Source organism: Curcuma longa, chromosome 1, assembly GCF_044706935.1.
Source record: "Curcuma longa cultivar G26 ecotype Majalengka, Jawa Barat chromosome 1, ITB_CL_G26_1.1, whole genome shotgun sequence".
NCBI lineage: Eukaryota > Viridiplantae > Streptophyta > Magnoliopsida > Zingiberales > Zingiberaceae > Curcuma > Curcuma longa.
Window position 1 is genome coordinate 18,257,827 of NC_133861.1, and position 13,339 is coordinate 18,271,165.

At 37.0% G+C, this 13,339-nt stretch overlaps 2 protein-coding genes across 2 annotated transcripts; both read right to left on the minus strand.

Annotated features, from left to right (window-relative positions):
* Nucleotides 1-229: 229 nt before the first annotated feature.
* LOC141846034 (mannan endo-1,4-beta-mannosidase 6-like) lies at nt 230-3,394 on the minus strand. The gene is made up of 5 exons (XM_074734023.1): nt 3,032-3,394; nt 2,348-2,545; nt 1,711-1,833; nt 1,364-1,575; nt 230-1,000 (listed from the first exon to the last, which is right to left on the minus strand). Exons 1-5 carry the CDS (start codon nt 3,392-3,394, stop codon nt 589-591), a joined length of 1,308 nt encoding a protein of 435 aa, XP_074590124.1. The 3' UTR covers nt 230-588.
* A 724-nt stretch (nt 3,395-4,118) lies between these two features.
* On the minus strand, nt 4,119-10,607 carry LOC141834075 (phosphatidylinositol/phosphatidylcholine transfer protein SFH13-like). Its single transcript, XM_074721522.1, has 15 exons — nt 10,530-10,607; nt 10,383-10,449; nt 9,993-10,299; nt 9,767-9,866; nt 8,423-8,689; nt 8,246-8,323; nt 8,072-8,173; nt 7,940-7,989; nt 7,759-7,858; nt 7,555-7,653; nt 7,379-7,477; nt 6,000-6,165; nt 5,395-5,771; nt 5,119-5,193; nt 4,119-4,521 (listed from the first exon to the last, which is right to left on the minus strand). Exons 2-15 carry the CDS (start codon nt 10,387-10,389, stop codon nt 4,504-4,506), a joined length of 1,845 nt encoding a protein of 614 aa, XP_074577623.1. The 5' UTR covers nt 10,390-10,449; nt 10,530-10,607; the 3' UTR covers nt 4,119-4,503.
* Nucleotides 10,608-13,339: the final 2,732 nt, after the last annotated feature.

Below are 13,339 nucleotides of genomic sequence, written 5' to 3' on the forward strand. Positions count from 1 at the left end.
AAGTGATAGCTCAAAGCCACAAAAAGGTTTTGTCATACCATCTGAAATTTCCACGCTCTCCTTCCACATGCTCTCTATCATACTTTTGCATAGCACAATAGATACCTAAAACATGGCAAACATAAAACAGCAATATAATGCAACAAACTGTTATGTATGAGAAAATATTTGACTCGTTAGTTGACACTGAAGGAGCACTAACATTATTCTTCAAAATTTTCAAATCACCTTTCAATGCAAAAAGTTCACTAGCAGTCACTTACTACTGAAGGTTCAATTTGAGGTACAATGTACATGTTTTCGTGTGAAAAAAAATAATTGTAGAATTGTGTATATACCATACAGAAACATCCTGCTCTTCATCTTGCATCCTTCTTTTCTAATCACTTTGGCGGCAGCTCAGATTCACAAAACATGAATTTGAAGGTAAATTTCATTGGAATAAGCAAGCAATGATCGTTTGCAGTATGATAAGAAAATTTCCATGGTAACTTCTCCATGTTGCAACAAATCTTCTCTGTCAATTTAATGCCTTTGATCATCCTTGGAATTGCAATGGATTAAGGAAACAAACAACGTTCCAAGTTCTCAGGGTGGCAAATCCATGCAGATATGGCTGATTTCTTGACTAGCATTTTCCTTTTTCTTAAGCAAGTTCTGTAATCTACAAGATTGTTGCAATATTAGATTATATGTGGAGGGGTGGTCCCTTGCTACTAGAGAAAACTCGTCATGATATCTTTGCATTCCTTCAACAACCAATTGCCAAATGAGAGCACCAGCTCCAGCTTGCCCCTTATTGGCTGACTCATACACTTTATCATAAACTATTTTTAGTAATATGTCTCTGTTGTATGACCCATTTTTCATAACATGCAATTGTGAACCAACCTCTGAGAACAGGACTGGTTTCTTCAGCAAATGCTCACTATCATTGATATGAGAATCAACCCAACTTGAGAGATACTTTACTTTTTCTTCCAGCGTGGCCTTCGGTATCCTACAAGAAGACATGAAGCAAGAAAGTTATTAAAGGGGAGGTTTCTGTTTACTCTTCTTAAAAATGTGATTTTTAAGTATCACAACTGATCTCTTTAAATGGAAATTTTTAGGAAACAAATAGATATAAGAGAAAAAATATTCATAAAATTTCCACCATCAGATCTAGAGTAAATTGTTTCTAACAAATTAATCAGCATGATTTAAATGGAAAGAATTGCATTGATATTGACACTTAAAACAATGTCCTAAACATACGAAGAGCCATGTTAAACTTTAGTGGGCATGATCAAAGTTAGCCCCATGTATAGTATAGCAAGCATGAAACATTTAATATTTTAGCTGAGTGAAGAAGGTTAGAAACCAGCTATCAGGATATGCGTGCACAGAAGCAAAATCTATATTCTCAATTGCTGAGTTCTTTATAAAGTCGGAACCAAGTGAAGCTGCCCATTCCCCTGGGTTTATCCCCAACCGTTCTGTTCTTCCAGGTCCATAAAACCCTTCAAGCCCCACTGTGACAAGATGTTTCTCATCTAAACTCTTTACATATGATGCCATCTCAGCAATCCATTCCTGTAAGAACAGTTTGATGAGTTAAGAATATACCATAGAAATATGCATTTACTTCAATGGCCCTTCTCCTATGAAAATTCAACATGCTCAAGTGAGTGAAAAGGTAAGAATGTGTGAGAAAAATAATTCAAAAACCTGAAGAAGTGAGCTGGACGAGTTGGATTCACATCGAGGTTCATTTATTAGTTCCCAAGCAAATATGGCAGGTTCATCAGAGTATCTGACTCCACTGTAGGAGTTCTTTCTGGAAATGATTGCCTGTACAAGTACAATATAAACAAATGAATAACATATGAACTCAGTTTACATAGTTATTTATTTTTGCGCAAATAACAATGCCATCCAATTTCAAAGGAGAATATACCACAACCTGCTTCCCAAATGAGATAATTTTCACATGAACATTTTTGACTAGTTGCTGAGAACTTGTACATTAACTTTTATAGTCCCAACCATTGGTCCAAAATAATTAGCCCATTATAATAGTAGTTCGCTTGTCTAAGCATACAAACCCTCTTTTATCACACCCCAATAAAGAGCACTAGACTATTAACTTATCAAGCTCAACCACTGGCACAAAATGCTTAAACTTAAATTATAATAGTTAACTATCTAAATTTATTGGTCACCTTTGAGTTTGTTCTTATGCTCTTAATTATAAAAGCTGAATCAGGTAACCAAGGAACTTGTGCTTAACATTGCATAACAAAGACCTGTAGCATCTTTATCAAATGAACTTCAACAACATTTACACTAGCAATTACCAGCATACCTTGAGAAAATCTTTGTAGTATCCCTTGATGGTTGAATCAGAGAAGAATGGATCTAAGGAAGTTGACACATTAATCCCAGCAGCTTGTGCCCACCTGACATACTGAGCTTTCCCCCCAAATGCTTTGAGATTATTGACAAGGCTAAGAATTAACCTGATGCGATTTTTCCTTGCTTCGTATATGACAAGATCCAATGCCTGATATGAAAGTGGTAGTATCTCACAAATATCAGCTCCTTTTACCAGAGAATTATCAGCTCTTTTTAGACAAAATAAGCTAGTATAGCTAAAATGTTATTGCTAGTAGTCTTTATGCTATGAAAGTTGATGTTGATAACAAAAATCTCATTCCAGTAAAGAATATAATAGTTAGAAACCCCAAAACTGATCGCGCATTTGTCACAGTGAGAAAAACATGCTTAACCAGATTACATAGCGACAATTCTAACAGTCAGTAACTGTTTGAAAATCGTAAAAATTCTACCAATATAGTGATTTTATTATAGAAGAAATTTGTAGTTTTAGACCTTCTTACAGCCTGCAATTAAGGTTATGGTTTTTATCAACTGAATGAGCAAAACAGGAAAAAGAAAAGCTTGGAAACCCAATGTAACATTTTCCATCCAAAGGCCGCATTCCAGTCAAAATATCTAAACTTTACAGGAGAAGCACAAAATCACCAACCTGGAACATCCTTTCGTCGAAGCGTCCGGGGGAGATCTGAAGCGCATTAGGGCCACCGTCACTGAACGCCCACGTACGACACACCGACATCCCCATGGCGCGCCCGCGCCTTAGCATCTCCACCATCCAATCTCCGGATTCGGATACCATCAGCCAGTAGGAGTTCCAACCGTTGACGTAGATCGGCGATCCGTCGCTGAGGTCAACGAACTGGGTCCCATTCCGGCCGACGAACCCCATTCGCGGCTGCAGCCACGGGATCGGGACCCGAATCCCGCCGCCTCCGCCGGACGACCAGTTGAGGTAGCCCACGGCGAGGAGGAGGAGGATACCGAGGACCGAGTAGACTCGACGCCCCTTCATCTCTCTCTTCTGCAATCCTCAAAAGTCGAGACCATATTTTCTCTCCCTTCTATTCGTTGTTCCAGTGGGGTCTACTACGCGGCACGCAATGGCCCAGTCTGTGGGTAAAAAATGACGGTTACTTATTGGTCGTTTACACTCAACATACAAGTTCACTCTTAACTGTCACAAAGAGGCGAATCAGGGTATACTAATGCGTAAGCCTAGACGCGTGGCTGTTGTTTACTCTCACTCGGCTCGCTCCGTGGCGCCGGCGCCGGTTTATTTGTGACTATCAAACGCAACCGAACCGATTTAGTTGGTTTAAACTGAACCGAATCAATTGGAGCGAACCGAACCGGAATTTAGTACACTCTTAAAAGTCGTGTGGACAAAATTCAGTTGATAAGATCCTTTTGATGAATCATTTAAGAAACGACTGCTCTAATCCATGTATTCGACTCTTCAAGAATTTTTCTTGTCAAAACATTGTAGGTATTGAGTATGATAAATGCATTAGTATTTTCAATAAATATGACTCGAGGAAAAGAAATAAAAATACTCTTACAAATGTGATAATTTTGGAGGAACTAATTGTTTTATTGTTATTTTCAAACACGCATGAATCATGAATGCAGGAAAAGAGAACCAAAAAAGATCAAGATGTAGAACAAATAGGTTACTAAGCTTTCGCCTTGCTGTAAAGTGTAAACTTCTGTAAGATGAATTCTCTCAAGCTCAATCATAGTTGAAGCACTTCCCTTTCAAATATCTTCCCCTTTACACAACCAAGTATACATAGGGAGTTTATAACTACCAAAATGTAGGCGATACATGACACAAATTACAAGCACTGACAGTTTGGCAAATCATAAACCATTGCGGCACTTCAACCAACCTTTCTCTCGTATTCTTATAGCACTTGAAAAGTAATACTGGAAATGCTACTGTCAAAAAACTCACAATGCCGTCACTTTTGCACAAATACCTGCAACTCTTTCTGAAATCTATTTTTCTGACACTTTGTTTACATTTTTTTCCATATGACCAAAAGAAAAGAAGAGGATGAAGTACGGAAGTATTCTTTGCAGCAAAGCTCATCCGTCTACAGCTAATCTGTCCTCAGTCAATCAACAAAATATTCTCCTCTGCAAAAAGAGAGAGAAAAAGAAAAAGAAGATAAACTTATATCAAGGCCAACTTCGGTCAAATGGAGAAGACCAAACTGCAAGCTTGCAAAATACTACATCGTAATTGTTGTTAGCACCCAAAGCATGCATCTTATGTATGTTGAAGTAAATAGAGTAGTATGGTGTTTGTACCAAAGGACAAAAAGTGAATAGTAACTTTTTGATATACCTCAGCTCTGCAGATATGAAATCAGAAATTTATAGTTGCATTAAGGATATTCCTCTATTATAAAAATAGGAGAAATATGACCAAGTATTAGAAGTAAAATGGATAGAAGATTGAAAGGCAAGCCATAATGTCCTCATTCCAAAATAGATGATGGAGGCCAAATATTTTCTTAGGAGTGATTACAATAAATTTAAGTAAAAGTTCCTAGAGCCTAACCAACTGATCTTCCATTATTGATTTACACTTGCCAACTGTGCACATTCATAATTACTCACTTATCACAAGATGAAGGTATGTCTATAATATCTGACAAGTTTTCCCTATCTATCTGATTAGACAAGGTGGAAAACATACATCAAGGCACATTTTAGTTTGTTTCTACTTACATGGTTGATAGAGTCTTTCAAAGCTTCTATAGTTGCTTCAAGCTCCATTTGCTTCATCAATGTTGCTTGCAGTACCTGAATGAAGAATATGTGACTGAAATGCAGTAGCCAATGCAGGAAAAAACAAAGTTCAAAGAAAAACTTCATTACTCATGTATAAAAATAGAATGAAGAATAAACATAGACACGAAATAAGCACATTGGTTAATCAACATGCAGAATACATTGCCTAATAGTTTGTCTCTTTTCAGAGAAGATTCCAGAAAAAAATCTTACTTTATTTGTTTTGGGAACATCAAACTCTACAGACTTTATCCTGTTCATCAAATCCATTATCATCCGCTCTTTTTCTGGAGGAATCTCTGCTGGCTTACTGCTAAGTTCATTCAACATCAACTCAACCTTTTGAAGACGGTCCATGCAAGCAGTGACATAATCTTTCTTGGTGGTTTCTGCAGTAGAGTTTTTCTTGTGTGCCAAGTCCATTTCTTCTGATGAATGAATATTCTCTGAGCTTGTATCAAGCCTAGACCTTAATGTACGCAAAAAGGATAGAACTTTTACAAGAAATGAAACCAACATTCTAGCAAAACAGTGTACTTTTCCTTCATCTAAATGATCCTTGATGTTGTGTCTATCAACAGCAGCGTTCCCTGAATTTAACAAATGAAATAACTTGAAATTTATAGTACAATCAAAGAGATAGGAAATTCTGAATAGCAGGGGTAATTAGCATCTTTGGTTTATTTTTATAGTTAAAGGTTGAACATCAACTAAATGTCATGGGAATCTTTGTAGTATAGTAAATGATCAGAAGTAGTATGCATTGCATTTCCTTGACTCGTACCACTACTGTCTAGTCAAATTACAATGGTCAGTACCAAATGAATTTGGCAGTGCGCTTGTGGGTGCATTTGCAAGGTCTTTTATTGTTTTTGATGTTTTCACAGAAAACTGGCATCCAGCTTGAGCAATGTGTACATCTTTATCAACCTTGAAAAAAAGTTCATCGCAGTTCTGACATTTGGCATGATTAACTTCCCCAACCTGCCGAATCCAATAATGGAAAAATGAATTACAAAATAACAGGCTATAAGAAATATTTGTAGACAACATGTTTTAATCTCACCCCAAAATGCATGGGGTGTTCAGGTCCTATGTTAATATCTACTTAGTCATTGTTTTAAAAAAAATAAATCTAACACTAATTATTCATAAAAAAATTAACATAATTTGATAAGAGTGCACAACAAATCAAAATAAACCTACATTTGTGTGTCTAATCAACAAGCGAACCAATATTACTTTGCAGAGAACTTCATAGTTTGACATGCCATTTGCAATATTCTTCAAAAACACAAATGTCATTAAATACCTCATAATCAAAATATTCCACACCTTTATCCTATAAATTAAACAAATACTTACTAATTTGTATAGAGGTACAAGTGAATCTAGAACTTCTAAGTTGAGATAGCCCATTAGCTCAAAGCTTTAATATCTTATCTCATGTCCGATCAGAGTGACTGCTTTTTGTTATAATTTGTTGTGTCGTTTTAGGGAGAAGCCTTTTCACTCTTTATATTTGAATTAATTTAAGAATAAAATAACTGTTTCTTTCTCAAGAATAGGAAATTGACTAAATTAGTTGGTCATGAATCTTTGACAAACTGATTTGGCCAACTTACTCTTTGTAATTAGGACTCTAAGCTAGGACCAAAATCATCTGTACTACAATTCAGTCTTTGCCTTAGGACCATAAGCTAGCCCTTCAGTTTGCCTCTGGTTTGTAATTTTACTTTATCATTTTATCGTTTAGCAGGATGTTGATTGAGTTTCCGTACAATCTAAATTTTGATTTAACGATTTTTTCTAGCAAACACATTTTCTTCATTTCATTCCCTAATGATCATTCGCTTTACCTCTTGGGTGTAGGGGTTGGCAGGAACAAATCTAAGGTTTGTCCTGAGTGAGTGGATTTTCCTTTAGTTATTGTTGATCAGGAACTGTTTTAGAACAAGAAGTTGAAAAAAAAATCCAATTACCAGGAATTGGATCTATCAGAGTCAAACCAAGGGGCTTGGGGCAGCTCTCTCCCCCCTAAATCTTTCCCTTGACAAAACTCAGTTGATATTATTTTTTTTTTATCAATTTTACAGTACCTCACTCATGAACTCTAAATAGATGTGCATACTCAGCGACATCCAGTTCACTCAGAAAACAGAGTATACAAAAAGGTGAAGTGTTAATTCAAACTCACTTTATGAGCTGAAGAATACTCAAAGGACCCTGATATCAGAGGAGAGCCAATATCAACATCAGAAACAGATTCAGCTGCAGAAGTATCACTATGTATTCCCTGTAATTAGAAACAGCAAACTTATAACAGAAAGCTTTTTAACAGTTGTTGCAATGCTCAGAAGCTCGTAATCTTGCCTTCAAGCAATGCAGCCTTGTACAAGGGGTTACACTTTTGTCTCCATTACATGCATGTTTTCTTTTCATCAGGTAGGTTGCATCAACACCTTGCACAAGCTACAGGTGAAACAATGGCAAAAACTAATTTTCTTCCTTGGTTGATAAACATGCTATGAATATATTAATTTAATGTTTCACTATATTAGTTAAGTGAGATCCTACCTTTATGATAACTGGGTCCTTCCAGGGGCCTTTATTAGATCTAAGACATCCACCATCATAATAACATGTACATGAACCACCAAGAAATTCTGGAAGTTGGCTGCAAGCATATAATATGATAGATTAAACGATACAAGGTAGAGAAAAAAATAAATGAAAACATATGGTCAAGAACATCAACCCTGCATCAACTGCTTCAAGAAGTCTACTCTGGTACTTAGTTCCTAGAACCTGCAACTCCAGACTTTGTAAATAATGAAGAGACAAGAAATAAAGTTTTAGGTATATTTTTTATGATAGACAAGTTTCTTACATGTATCTTTGAAGTAGTTTTAGGATCAAGAAAGCCTTTTACAGTATTCCAAAGAAGCTTAAAACCATGGCCAGCATTAACAATAAACATTTGATGTAGTGTCTGTGAAAATAAAATAGTAAAAAAAATAATGTACAGCAAAAGCAAAATGAAAAGCATATTAAACAAAGGTACCTCAGGATAATAATCACCATCTATTTTCTGTATATTGAGCAAGAGATCTCTAGCGGTCTTGCTAAAATTCTTCAACCCCTGCATCCAAGAAAATAATTTTGATCATGAACGCATAACATTGACCTTAAAGAAATGACTAAAGCCAAACTGTATAGGTTGTTGTTGAGAGAAGAATACCACTCCTTGTACATCCAAAATTGTTGTAGATGAACCGATATGTCTCTTGGCAGCAATAGAGCATGCAGGAAATTTCTCAGCCAGAACTTTCTCAAATTCTTGTACACGATACTTTAAGTATCGCTCAACTGTTGTTATGTGCATAAGCTTATTTGGCTCAGCCTTCCCAAGCCTCTCGATGTAGATTGGTCTACCCTCTTTGTCAACTCCATGATACCCTTGTGGATAATAGCGTAAAACTCCCTCAATTTCTTCAAATTTGAAGTCCTAACTCAAGAGATTTCAGCAGCATGATCAGTCAGAAAGCATCGATAAACAATACTTTCTGGACATGATGGGAAGAATCAGTCATATCGAAGACATGAACATAGAGACATGCACACTCTACAGATATCTGCCGATGTCTTGCAGTGCAAATTGATGTGGAAAAGCACATCAATTAAAACACATAGAAGAGTCATGTGATCCATCAGATACTACATATAATTAAATAAATGAAAATATCCTCACAAGCAAAATTGGACCAATCAATTTACACATTTTCTGATTATCTTCTACGAGACCAAATATATCACTGGCTTTTTTTATACTAGTTAATTGTAGACACCTTTGGTGTAGTGGGTCCTGCGATTGTGATGAAACCAATAGATGTACATCATTGATTCAAGACACCACTTGGTGAGTGGATGCGGTGCAATGTACTCCATATATCAGAGCCATGCTTTTTTATGTATTTGGACCATGATTAGACAATGACTAAAATTCATTAGTTGCACTTCAGTAGCTGGTCTTTTTGGCCCAAAGGATAAGCTTTTAGGTGCCTGGCATCATAAGAATTTGCAAGGCACCATAAGAATTTGCTGGCAAAAAAAAAAAAACACAGCCAACTTGTTCACCATAAGAGCCCTTATGAAATATATTGAAAACTGAAATTTACAAGATTTTGATAATCTACCCCAACAATTTTGATTCAAACATACTAAAATTTTCCTAAGTAGAAAATTCATGTGCTACATTAGCATGCTGCCATTATTGGCTAAGATTTAGTCCTTGTAACCAATATCTTGCATCAAAATATGACAAGAAAAAATCAGTTTGAAGTGCTTCCATTGCCCTTTTTACTCTTTTAAAGAATAGTGTTCAATAACAAAAAGAAACTCATTCACAGGAAGAAATTTTATTAAGCCTAAAGTTCTTTGGAACAAGAATTTCCAGTGACAATGCAGAAGCCTTAAAACAAAAACAAGTGAAATTTCAGCTCCACGCAAGGTACAGTAGCCCACCTCAACAGAGATGTTCATTTATGCATGTCGAATTGCTTCTAAAAATTTAATAATGGTCTACCTCCAGAATTCTGTCTGCTCCAAATTCTTTTCTCCACTGAAGCATGTCAGCCCACATATGAATTGCTTTCTCATAGTCAAATTTTCTGGCCTTGAGGAATCTGTTCAACAAAAATAATTAGGAAACCCCATTTAACATAAGGAGTACGTCTTAGCAATCAAAGCTCACTCAGTAGTTGCATCAACTCTTTGACCAAAGGACCAGCAAATCACTAAATGATTCTAACCTCAGTAATGTGTGATAGTCATCATGTCTATTAAGCAACAAGGCCTTATCAATGAGTTGCCTCCGGAATAAATGGACAGCTTGCTCCTCTTCTGCATCTCTCACATCCTCAATTGACACCGAAGGAACCCTGAAATTGACTCTCCTCCTCCCCCGTTTCTTTAGAGAGTGGGTAAATCTGCAGGAAGCATTCAGCGCTTTTTTCTTCAGGGACCCCATTCTTGTCTGCCATCTCTCATCCTCGGAGTTCTCCATATCTGATCTCCTTTCTTTACTCCCCTCGTAACTGCGTGAGCCTTCAACAAAATCTGAATAGAAGATTGGTTAGTAAAACCGATAGCATTATTTCACTGTTGTTGGGAGAACTTATCAGACAAGAATACAAAACTACCTAACATTTTCACTCGAGGCACATCAAGAACTCTTTTAGTGGAGCCTCAGGTGTCAAAAGATGTTAACTGAACATGAAAACAGGAGAACAAGTCAATCATCAAACAATATATTCTCAAAAATCATAAATCGGCGGGACTACATTTACCTTAAGGAAAGGAGGTCGAATGCAGAAACAAAGGCCCATCGAACTCAGCAAACGCAAAGATCAACACTGATGCAATTTGCACGATCAAAATTTTAGACGCCTAGAAGTCATCTTGAATCATCTTGTTTTTTGGAAAGAGCTTAACAACACTGAGGGAAAAAGGAAAGAGCTTAAATACATCAAGACCATATTACTCAATACAAACAAGCATTTTCACTAAAGTAGAACTGTCACAACCAGCATTGATTCAGTAACTTATTCTTTTTTCATAGTTCAATGACTCAACGTAAATCGAATCCGAAACTCAAAAAATCCCTCATTAAACACCACGCCCTCTGATCAAACAAATGTGACCCATTCAACGTAACAAACGCACTACAAAATCCAACGTACATTGCAACGCGAACCCAATCGCAGCAATCGAAATCCGAAACCTAAACCTCGAATCTCGGGATGTGATTTCTACCTTGTGCAAATCGAAGGATCGGCGAGGATTCTAGAATGTAACAGGAAGATCAGTTAGGATCTCACCACCCGTTTCTCCTCCTGCTCCTCCGGTTCCACTGCTTCTCGGGAGGGGTTCCGTCTGCTTTCCTGAAGCTGCTGCGGGTTCCTTTTTGTGGATTGAGCGAGAGAGAGGAGTGGAGGAATCGAGGAGGCAGATTGATGTGATGGATTAGAGGCTCGAAGGATAGAGGTTAGCTATGAATGTTTTTTGTTTTCCATTTTTAATATTTATATATTTAATATATTTTTCTAAAAAAAAAACATATAACTATTTTTTTGAAGCATTTGTGTGTGCCTTATTATTTTTTCTTATTTAATTAAAAACCCTTCAAATGTGAACATTTAAAAGTTTAGGAAGCCTTTTGCTAAATTTCCAATTTCGAGTTAGACAATTTGAAGAAAACGTTAAATAATTATTCGTTATAAAGTATTTTGTCGCCGGAGAATATACCGGCACAGACGTGATGAATCCACCGCCACCTACTCATCACCAAATAATTGGAGCATTTAATGCCATATTCTCCAATATTGTAAAATAACCTTATTATTCTGCATTGTTAGCGGTGAAAGGCAATTATTTAACAAATAAAAAAATAAAATAATTCGTCAAGCTTTTATTTTATCATGAGTGAAGAGTGATGGATCCTCTGTTTTTTTTCCCCGGCAGCAAGTACACTTCAAGGTGAAGACAAAAGGTAACATAACTGCTATTGGTTTCATGCACATTAATGCTGCAAGAACATAAAAATTAAATGTTCAACCATTAAAGTTTAACTGATAATTTTATTAGTTTTTTTTAATAAAAAACACGAATAGTTGACTCTGTAAATCCAGGCAAAGGTCAAATACATATCGACACACAACTATCAAGAAAAAGAAAGGCACTTCACAGAGTCCACTTGGCACAATAAATGGCTCGTCCTGCTCATCTCTGTTGCGTCCTTTGAGGTGAGATTGACTCAATCTCTCATAACCTTGTTACTTACAATCTTCTATCTCCATAATGTATATCCAAAATATATTGCTCCTTTGTTGTTCATCTGTTCTGCATAAAGGTGGATCCACCACCTTAGGATATACGGTCGGTCCCACAACCATCTGTGAGGAGGTAAATCGAGAACGGTTCGATCCTCCAGCTACGACATATTTATAAGAATTTTTTTTCAACCCTTGAACACAATCAAAAGATACGTCATAACCAACTCGCCTATGCTTCCCGATTTTTGGTGGTTCCTCTGTAATTCAACGTTGCATGCCTAGTGTGAAAGAGATGTATGCTTATAGATTTGCAGCACTTAGGATTATAGGTTGCTCTAAATGGAAGGGAAGGCATGTGCCCATTTCTAGCTGCATTCTAGGAGCTAGGATTTAATGTTTCACAGAGCTTGACAGTCATTTAAATTTATGTGTTTTTTAAATTGTTAAATGTAACCATTTTTTAGCAAAAAAAAAAAAGTTCGAAATTGATTGATGAAAATCGAGAATCAATCATATGAACTATAATTATTAACTGAAGATGGAAAGGTCTTTTTTTTTTTTCCTCCTCAAGTGACTTTACTGATTGTCCCCCAATGAGGGAGATGAGCCTTGCCTTGGTGAAAACATATTTAAATATACGAAATGGCATAAAGGGCCAAAATCGAACAGTGACAAATCACAAGCATGTGTCGGGATTGGTGAACTGTTGTAGCAGTGCGGCACGTGGAGACGGCAGTGCCTAGCCAGTGCATTTATTGGGGAAATAGGACGGGGCACGACGGAGCTGTGTGTCTGCACAGTCTTGCCCAGTTGATCACGACAACTTCGTGCCGTTTCGCCATGTGAAAGCAGGCAAGAAAGACTAGCGTCGACTGTTGTTATGTTTCGAGGAAAGAAAGATGCGAGTTAAAGCCTTTGAAGAAGGATCGATCGAAACAAAATCTGAAGGAGTTTTTAATGCAGATTCTAGGGAACTTTATGAACTTTTAAAATAAGAAACATTTTTAAGGATTAAACACGCATTATTTTGGAGCCTCTGATTTCTCAGCTTTGATTTCTTTGGAGCCCTAGAGCCGACGTTGCTTCTTCTCTGTCTCCCTGCTCCGCGCTGAAGCTCGTCAGGTTCCTGTTCCCGTCGACCTCTCCATTTTCTCCTTCCCCTGCTTTTACTGATGTTTAGTGTTACCGCTCCCTAGGTTTTTAATGAAGCTCACCGAAAGAACGAGCTCAAGCGGCCGTCGTCCTCCACGGCACCATAATAGGTATTCCCCTTCCCGATTCTCGTTTAAAATAAGCTTTTGGTGAAATTCGACGTCTTTGTGAAT

Coding starts and splice junctions, on each gene's coding strand:
- LOC141846034 (XM_074734023.1), bottom strand. CDS start 3,394: ATGAAGGGGCGTCGAGTCTACTCGGTCCTCGGTATCCTCCTCCTCCTC. Junction 1,834..2,347: donor ACTACAAAGATTTTCTCAAG/GTATGCTGGTAA, acceptor GTACTTGTACAG/GCAATCATTTCCAGAAAGAA. Junction 1,576..1,710: donor CGTCCAGCTCACTTCTTCAG/GTTTTTGAATTA, acceptor CTGTTCTTACAG/GAATGGATTGCTGAGATGGC.
- LOC141834075 (XM_074721522.1), bottom strand. Junction 9,867..9,992: donor GACTATCACACATTACTGAG/GTTAGAATCATT, acceptor TTTGTTGAACAG/ATTCCTCAAGGCCAGAAAAT. Junction 8,174..8,245: donor ATGGTGATTATTATCCTGAG/GTACCTTTGTTT, acceptor TTATTTTCACAG/ACACTACATCAAATGTTTAT.